At 36.5% G+C, this 10,319-nt stretch overlaps 1 protein-coding gene across 1 annotated transcript; it reads left to right on the top strand.

Annotated features, from left to right (window-relative positions):
- The first annotated feature begins 998 nt into the window (after positions 1–998).
- On the top strand, positions 999–9,796 carry LOC149130304 (E3 ubiquitin-protein ligase MIB2-like). Its single transcript, XM_089345711.1, has 4 exons — positions 999–1,187; positions 5,127–5,302; positions 8,449–8,588; positions 9,672–9,796. Exons 1-4 carry the CDS (start codon positions 1,014–1,016, stop codon positions 9,794–9,796), a joined length of 615 nt encoding a protein of 204 aa, XP_089201837.1. The 5' UTR covers positions 999–1,013.
- The last annotated feature ends 523 nt before the right edge of the window (positions 9,797–10,319 follow it).

The raw sequence follows: 10,319 nt of genomic DNA, 5'->3' as shown, positions 1-10,319 counted from the left end.
CCGTCCACCTCCAGAACACATGGCAACCACCCATAGACAACCACCCAAGAAATTGACTGTACCATATTTATCAAAATTTATCTGTGACATAATGAAATTAAAACATATTTCACAGTCACACACGTCTCGCATTTCTTTTGCCATTCAGTATATTTGTTGAATTTACAACGAATGGGGGAAATACGAAATGGAGTTTCGACCCATCTTGCATCGGTCCTTGCAGGCGGGATACTGTACAACTGGTTGTGCTACATCTCATCGGGTGTCTTGTTGTAAAGAGGCTGCCTCATTAAATATACTCTGTTTCGGTTGGCATGTTGTTGCTGCCGGATTGTTGGCTATAATGCTATAATCCCAAAACCTCCAGGCGACAACAACATGCCAAGCAAAACTGAGCATAAAACAAGACACTTAATGAGTGGCATCTGCACAACTAATTATCTAGTATCCCACCTACAAAGGATCCATGCGAGATGGGTCGAAACGACTGTTGTGGATGAATAAAGGTTCTTGTGAACTTTATTTTCCATATTTATATATGCAACACTAATGTATATATATGTATATGTGTATATACATTAATTTCATGTATTTGGACACTAACTGCCTGAGGGGTTTTATGAACCCCCAATTAATATAACAACATCTAAAGTATACATTTGACATAATTCTTCTTCACTAGATTTGGCCTGATAATCATGTGTTCACGCTAGTTTAACTCCCATAAAATTTACTATAGTGAGGGATAAATGTAGATTAGGCTGAAACAACCTGTTTATGATTTCTTAACAGATTTATCATGCCTCTACAACATGCACATGGCAAAATATTGAGGGACCTTATGGAATTTTGATTTCACTGACAAACATCAAATGTGCATGATCAGTTTGATCACGTACCGAGAAGACAGTAATAACACATTGATATCCACCCTAAATTTCATGTAAATTTTCATTTTCTATTTTATCTCCACAAAGGATTCAGTAGAGTCAGATATGAACAACCAAGCAAAAATGACACCATTCCTTCAAGCCGTCTCTTTTGGTCATCTCGGAATTATGCAAAAGTTAATGGCTCGGGGTGGTAACACAAATGCTGCTGATGGTGAAGGCAACAATTGTTTGCACTTTGCAGCAAAAAAAGATCCGTTTCATTCCGAGGGTGTACCCATGGATATTTTATATGAGGTAAGTTTTAAAATTATTTCTGAATATATGTATACATATACATATGTTTGTGTGTGTGTGTGTGTGTGTGTAAATGTATGTATGGTGGTGCAATGGCCCAGTGGTTAGGGCAGCGGACTCGCGGTCATAGGATCGCGGTTTCGATTCCCGGACCAGGCGTTGTGAGTGTTTATTGAGCGAAAACACCTAAAGCTCCATGAGGCAGGGGGTGGTGGTGAACCCTGCTGTACTCTTCCACCACAACTTTCTCTCACTCTTACTTCCTGTTTTTCTGTTGTGCCTGTAATTCAAAGGGGCCAGCCTTGTCACACTCTGTGTCATGCTGAATGTCCCCGAGAACTATGTTAAGGGTGCACGTGTCTGTGGAGTGCTCAGCCACTTGCACGTTAATTTCACGAGCAGGCTGTTCCATTGATCGGATCAACTGGAACCCTCGACGTCGTAAGCGGCGGAGTGCCAACAACAACAAAATGTACGTATGAGTTTGTGTGTGTGTATGTGTACGTGTGTGTGTGTATGTGTACGTGTGTATGTGTACGTGTGTGTGTGTGAGAGAGAGAGAGAGAGAATGAAAGAAAGAAAGAGACAGGCATTGCTTGTCATGTATCTATTCACATCTATCAACCCCATCTTCCATTACTATTTCGTGATCCAGTCTACCCTTATATTATGTAACAAACTATGCTCCATCTCTTTTTACCCTCAAAGATATGGCCTCATCACGGTATAGAAGGTGACCCATCTCGGATGTTGGTCGTATAAACACAGCCATCACAATGTGATGGAGAAGTGACCTATTCAAGAGAAGAGATATTATTCCCAATTAACAATGATGCAGTATAGAGGTGAGATCTGTGTGACATGATAGACGGTAACAGTTATAGTGCTGGTGCCATGGTAAATACATCCAGTCCGTTCAATGAAGAATTCTGATGGAAACAGCTCTCTATCATACTTCTTGTACATGACATGTATCCACTGACTTCTTGTTGACATGTCATAACAATGTTCAATGTTAGGATATGAGAGAATGCATACAATGAAGCAAGGTCCTTAGTGAATTTTCCTGTGTTTAAGTTTTTTATTTAGAGTTAGGAACAGACACACACACACACACACACACACACACACACACACACACTCACACACACACACACTCACACGCGCGCGCGCACACACACACATATATATATACGCACACTCACTCACTCACTCACAGACTCAAAATCACGCACAGACACACACACACTCAGAAACACATACACACTCAGAAACACATACACACAATTAATGATTTTAAGTTTGTGTATACACCTTCTAGTATGCTGCTCAAATCCCGTTCTCTGTATTTGGCTATCTGATGTTACCAACAGTATGAATTCAAATTCCACTGGATTTACTTCGTGTCCATAACGTCTATAAATAATGACAGAAAATGGAATTCACTCGACTCAATACAATCATTTCGACCCATCATGCACTGGTGGGGACATGGGCGCATGTGTGTCTTTGTGGGCGTACATCTCCACATGTTTGTTAGTGTGTGTGTGTATTTACATGGATATCTTTGTAGTTGTGGAGACAGAGGCTTGTGGACATGAGAGCCCTTCTGTGAGTGTGTATGTATGGGGATGCACCTTGTGTTGGAGAATATATGCTTTTGTATTTATGTGGCCGTGCACGTGTGCGTCTATGTGTGTGTGTGTGTGTGTGCAATGCGTGTGTCTGCATGCATGTGTTTGTATATACATACACACACAAGAGAATCTGTATTTGTGGATGTATGAATTGGTAGATGTGTAGTCATAAATCAACCAAGAAGAGGTAAGTATTGGGTCATCCCATAAATAATGCAGTTTCTTTATACTTCTTTATTTTTCAAAATTAAGATAAACAAAGTTCTTTTTTTAATCTAAAATATACTCTCCTTCATTTTCGACAATGCCCTTCCATCTATCTGGTAGACTTGCAGAGCATTCTTCCAAAATTCATTTGATTGTGACAAAAAATACTCCTCCAGTACTGTTCTGACCTCGTCTACAGAGTTCATATTTTTCCCCGTCCAAATGGTTTTGATGACCGCGGAATAAATGATAATCAGATGGGGCAATGTCCGGCGAATATAGTGGATGGGACATCGTTTCTCATTCAAAATTCTCCAACTTTTGCAATGTCATCCTGAATGAGGTGAAGTCCAACAATTTTCAGTGATTTTCCTTGACTCTTGTTAATTGACATTGCAAAACTAACATTTACTGGAAATTGTGAATTCTCTTGAATTCAAAGGATATGTCTGCTGGAATTCGTGGAATTCTTGAAATAAACACATTTTCTCCCTTTCCTTGTCCAGTGAGGATTGTTGTTTCCAAATGATGTGGATGTATTTGCCTGACAATCAGTCTTGTTCCATTGCACAACTTTGGAGGAGCCAAAGCATGATTGGAATTCCCTCCATAAATGTCAGTTTATGAGAAGGCACTCCAGGAGGATCTAAAGATTTAAGGAACTCAGCAGGATTATACATATCCTCATTGGGATCCATAGCAGTATCAATTGAGAGATCATGTTTTTCTTCAGCATTGATTGATTGCATAAGTTTCCAATTGATAGACTGGACAGTTTCATTCTTTGGTGCAAATGTGGCTTTTCAAAACGTTAATCATGATCTTGAAAATTATGTCCAATGTTTGGGTAAACCTTGGTAATCAACTCTTCTACAGTTTTGACCAAAAAAGAGGCAGTCATTTGCAAACATGATGTCTCCATTATTATCTTGTTGAATGCTTCCAATTCCCAGACCCAGTAGCTGAACTGCAAATCTTTCAGCACCCAAATCTATGAATAAACTGACTCCAATCCAACCAGAAGTTCGATCGGGCCAAAAGTCTGATCTGGTCGAAAGTCCAGTTTGGGCCAAAAGTTCAAGTTTTTCAATATTTCCTTCCGAATGCTTCAATTCACAAACTCTGTGGTACTTCGAAACCTTATGAACACGAAACCTCTCATTCTCACTTGGATCTAGTTTTAAATTTATCTTAATTGAAAATAGTTTTGAAATTCACAAAGTTTTTGTATTACTTTAAAATCACTTTGAATTAAAAACTTGTAAGTTGACAAATTTTTGGAATTCTTTTAAAATCTGTATTTTCAACAGTCAGCATGTAACAAATCTTTGTCCAGACCCAATTCCAATGTCAATGCTGGATGTTCAAGAAGGAAATGAAAGGCAGATTTTCAATCCTGGGATCATCCTGATTCCAAAAAGGTAGAATGTATCCATGTAGAGTAAATGTAGACTGAAATAAAGAGGTCCTGGGTGGACAGATAGACAGAATTCTGTGTTTATGATAATAAGTGTCAGCCGAGCATTTTCCAGTCACTTTCAGGGGTTGTAATGGACTGGAGGGAGTCAAAGTGATATGACTTACATTGTTTGTTCTCATGTTGTGTTATAGTTATATATATACAATACCCTTCCATAAATATTTCTTATGGTATGACCACTTGGCCGCCTTTATCTGGTCAATTGCATAGACATGTTCTTGTTGGTTTGTTCTTCCTATATTTGACTTGATGCTATGATTATTGTATATTGTTTTTTTGTTTTATTTATTGATTATATTGTGATATTTGTGATCGACAAATAAATATTTACTCATTAAGTATCAATAACTTTGGTGTTAACCAATAAGATTTGTCCTTCTCAATATATTGATAATATGTTTAAAAGATGGCTTAATAGTGAAAATAAAGTAAAAACAAATGGAAATGGGAAATGGACTCAAATAGAGATGATTTAGGAACTCAATATTTTGTAATCTTTTTAATTACTGGATAAACAAGCTATGAGTAGATTTAGATTAACTGTTCTTTAATTTGGGTCACCTCTTAAGCGTATTTGTGTAATATTGTTATCATTATATATTTCATCATTTGTAGTGCTGCAGAGAGCTGAACCTGGAAAAGGAAGAATGGCTCCCTGGCATAGTGGTTGCTAGATATCTAGCCAACCACGGAGCCGACCTTTACCATAAAAATGACAAGAATAACACACCATTAGACCTCGTTAAGGACCCAAATTTGAAACAAAAATTACAAACATTTTTACCACCACAGTAAGTATTTCCTGGCAATGACAAGATAAACCGGTACATTTTCTATTTTGTATATAATAATGTTTATGTTTGTTTAGTTTTAATTCTACCAATACATTATACTATCACTAGTGTTTTGATCAAAAGCCATACAATAAACAATATGCAGTTGTTAGGGGATCAAAAAAAGAACACTATTCTGATTACATTCACATGATCAGTTGTATTGACAGATGTACCTCACTGTCAAGCTACACCTACCTCTCTTTGTAACCAATAGGAAAATGGTAGAATTAAATAATGAAGTGAATGAATAAATTTTGAAATTGTTACTTAGAAGTAAGTGGAATTTATCTATCTACCAACATGTTTTTCTCTCTCTCTTCTATGTCTCAGTCAATCATTATTATGAAAGATTTCATAAGAAAGTAACCTACAAACATGCAAATACTGATCGGTTTTATTGACAGATGTACCTCACTGTCAACCTACACTTCCCTCTCTTTGTGACCAATAGGAAAATGTGGAACTAAATAATGAAGTGATCGAACATTGCCACATATCTTCACAGAAAATAAAACTGCCAGGAAACATAAATAATTCAAATAACGCATATACCATTACTAGGTATTTCTGTCGCCTTAGGCTCCCATATTTTATAAGGTTTAGCAATTTCTTTGCGATGCATCTCTCTATATTAGCTACTAATGAAGCAGACACATTTTCCCTTCAGTGATTATACTAAACATTCTTTGTCTGCTGAAATTCAGTTATTGTTTATAGATATTGATTTTTTGACTCTATAAATATCATTCTGTTTTATTCAATTTACAAGCATCGGTAGATTTTCTCTGCTCTTTTACAAATGATTGTTTATGTGAATGTTATAATAGTAATTCAGTGTATACAGTGCACAGCTGAACTTAGTGGAAAACAATTAGTCGAATAAAGAAAGACAGCAATCGAAGCTAGAAGCACATGGATGATACATAGAATAAAACACTCAAACAAGAAGGGAACAGTAAAAGAGCCATATAAAGGAAAGGGTACATAGATACATCAGGAGCAATGTTAAGGAATTTCAGGAAACATGGAAGATTTGACGAATGCAGTGTCCTGATAGCTAACAACTGATGTCTGTAGTTTATTCAATGCTTCAACATTGAACTAGGGGAAATATTCCTGAATGTCATGGGTGCTGCACTGCTTTTGTTTTAGTCTGCTGATGTTATAGATATTGCATTCAAGAAGATGACCAAAGGTGTTGTAGGAAGATGGTGGATATTCGTATGGGATTGAACCAAGTCAGCTGTTAGACATCAAAACTTAAACTTTATTGTGCTGTGCTGAAATCCAAAGAAACAATATATATGGCGACTGGTAGAGGGTATTTGCCTAGTTGTATGTCTTCAGACAGCTTCCAGTAGAGGAATATTCTAGACAGGATGGTGGGTTCCAGATTGGAGATGCAAATTGTAAGTGTGGATGTGTGATAGCCATATATAACTTTAAAGGAATAACTCAACAAAGTGACAGACAAAGCTTTTTCTGAGTGATGTTAAGACACATTTGATCTTCTTGATGATTTTAAGAATGTGTATCATCCTTCAAAGGTGTTTGTTGACATTAATGTTGAAGTCAGGTTCACCAGTAGATTTCTTAATTTGGGTATTTTGGAGGGAGTTGGTAAATTCTGGGTTCTCCTTCCATAATGTATAATGGTGCACCTGTCTAACACCAGCTTGAGTTAGAAATCCATTGCTGCATTATGTGCAGATCAGATTGAAGCAAAGGTCTATAGAGTATAGTAACATGCTTCAGGTTGGCATCTGTTTAATTAATACATGCCAGAAGCAACAGGGGACCAAAAACAGATCCCTACCAATCTTCAGATGTGATTCTGTAGGGTGTAGAATGGTATCTTATTACTATGTTTTAAATATCCCTTACATCAAATTTCTGAAATTTCCCTTTGCATGGCCAGATGTTTTTCGGTAGTGATGGCACAAGAATGTCACATGTGTCAGGCACTGAATGGACCAATTTGGTAGTTGGACCATTCCCCACAGTCCTTCAATCATAGAACCAATATGTACCTTTTATTGGTCTCGGATCATCATGAAGTTAGTGGTATAGATGGCTGATGGAAATATGACGTTTACTATCTTCAACACATTCATCATGAAAGTACATATATATATATATGGGAGAATTGACGAACAAAGCAACAACAGACGAGGACAGGTGGTGTGAACAACAAAAGGATGTATTAGTTTAACGCTTGCGAATAGAGAAAGTCTTTAACATTTCGAGCTACGCTCTTCAACAGAAAGTAATCAGGAGGAAAACAAGGAGAAAAAAAATTTTAATGTCGTGGTCAGCAATCTATCATGGCGACTACCGGACAGAAAGTTCGCACAGGAGAGCTAAGAAAAAGGGGGGATAACAAAATGGGAAAGAAGCGGTGAACCCAAATACGAGAAGCTGTGTGTGTGAGAGAATGCTGGTGGTCTTAACGTATGTATGTGTGTATGTAGATGTGAAAAAGTGGGGAAGGGAGAAGGGAGTTGGACAGTGCTATATATATATATATATATATATATATATACACATATCATATATAATTCTCAAGTCATTGTCTTTTTTCTTTAGAACAGTGACTTCTTTTATTATATAGTTCGTCCATACATGAAGCGATGACAATTGCCTCCTGTCCTCCATCCATACAATTCAAAACCAAATGTCTAATTATAGAACACTTGTTAATCAGATTAGATAAAATAAAGTGCCTGATATATATATATATATATATATATATATATATATATATATATATATATATATATATAATATAGTATTATATATAAACAAACTCATCTACATATATTTGTTCAGAGGAAATGAGATCTATGTTAGAATTGAAGTATATTTCTGGAATATATGTAGTTCACTGTGTGTCAACAATTTTTGTTATGTATCAAAGTTGAGACATGTATTTATCAATATATAAATCTGCCTGCATGTAATTGTTTAATGAAGGATTACTGGTGTACTCCTGCTAGTCACTGAAGTGTCTCATAATATTCTCTATTGTAAACATCTACAGAATCTAGTATTTGTTATAAATGAAAGTTATTGGTTTGATATGTTTGTATTTTGTTTCACAGATGTTTGTGGTGCAGAAATAAAGAGGCAATAACAAAGTTCCAGCCTTGTGAACATTTTGTCACATGTGAAGATTGTTCAAACATTTCTCTTAAACGATGTCTCAGGTGTCAGAAACCTGTAACAAGCAGAAGCGGAGTTGGTAAGAATATTTTCTAGTGATCCATCTGTTCCTCTTGCTTGTCTAGTTGACTTTGTTGTGCAGAAAAAGTATTTCATGCTGTTGTATAGGTGCAGGTCTGTCATAATGTGGCACATTTATGATAAAAGATGTTCCCGGCGTCTTTTCTCTATAATAATATATCTATGACTACATTCAAATGACAATGCCTTTATCCAAGTAGAAAATTTGTCACACTTCAAGTGGGTTCTGCCAGCAACATAAAAATAATGGAGGTGGCTAACTGAAATATCGATAAATCTGCATCAAATTTTTATGATCAATTGTGAACCAGAAACAATTTAAATACAACAGTACTTACAAAACAGCATTGTCATCTTTGGCAAAGTATTAGATTCATAACAATACCTTAAAGAAGTGAAAATATGCGTTCCCAGTTTGAGAGATTTTAACACACAACTCCATGTTGTTATGTTGGATTTTAGATGATATTAAAACTAATAGAGGCACAGTTCTGTTTGTCTCTCAAATTTTCGTTTTGGTTCTGATTTGATTGTTACATTCAAACCAGATCATGAAACCACCTTCAAATATGTCCTGAATAAGATGAATAGGTGAAGTGAGCAGCTAAAATTATCAGCAACAACGTTTAACAAAGAGATTAGGTGTATGTTTATCCTTCTTGAAGTGGTGTGATATGTGTTTGTTGCTGTATCTTTGATGAACGACTTGCTTGAAACTGGGATTAAGCAGATTGTTAGTGAAGATTAGAGTCTTGGGAACAATGTCATAAATATAAGCAAAGAAAAACAAAACTTAAAGGTGAACTGATATTAAGTGATAATTAAGGGATATAATTGCAATATTGCTAGATTATGTAGAATGTCTTAATAGAGAGAGGAAGATTACGAAGATCAATGGTCCCATGTAATATTGGCTATTACATGGAGCCACTTGTAAAAGTATAAAGATATTGATCAAAGCCATAGTGATCACTGGTTAACCATTGATGTTAGGAATGTCTCACAATAATAAAATATAGATTATTGATAAAGATAAATACATTTTCGTGTAAAGTATGAAACTTGAAAATATTTATTTCAGAGAATCCACAATTTGAGGAGAAAGAAGTGCAGACGGTGCCAGAGCCAATTAGTGAGTATAACATAACAGCATCTAATGTCTATTTTGTTGTTTTTATGGTTGCCCTATTTGGGGAGAGAGACTAAATGGTGAAATATGATGGTGAGAGAGCTGGAGGAGTGTGTGGGTGAGTTTATGAGATTGTGAAGGGAGGGTCATAGAGGGAGGGGGATTGGAAAGGTACCCTTTAGAGAAGAGATTCAGTGGGGGCATTATATGTGCAGGTAGGGTACATTAGGGAGGATGGAAGGGGAATGCAGCATGTGTGGGGCAAGATGGGTTGTGGGGGTAGCATTGTTGGGGGACAGACATGTGTTTATGACCTTTATTTTATTTAGGTGTGTGGGTGAGTTCTCAAGCACAGCAAACTGTCAATTGTCTGTTAGGTTCAACATCTGAGGTTCATTTCTCACCATTTCATCTGTCTTCCTGAGGTTCTCTCCACAATTAGAGGTCAGTACCTCTTTATGCAGGTGACCTCATCCATACACATCACATATGATCATACTAGCATAGTCTTCTCTCTTGCACACTACATCTGATGCCTCTTAAAACCAACACTTCTCAAAGCATTTAGACTTTGTTGTCCCTGCACATTGGCATTGCACA

Source organism: Octopus bimaculoides, chromosome 29, assembly GCF_046866305.1.
Source record: "Octopus bimaculoides isolate indiv1 chromosome 29, ASM4686630v1, whole genome shotgun sequence".
NCBI classification, from domain to species: Eukaryota; Metazoa; Mollusca; class Cephalopoda; order Octopoda; family Octopodidae; genus Octopus; species Octopus bimaculoides.
The sequence above is the reverse complement of the archived record's forward strand: the minus strand, read 5'-3'. Positions and strand labels throughout refer to the sequence as shown.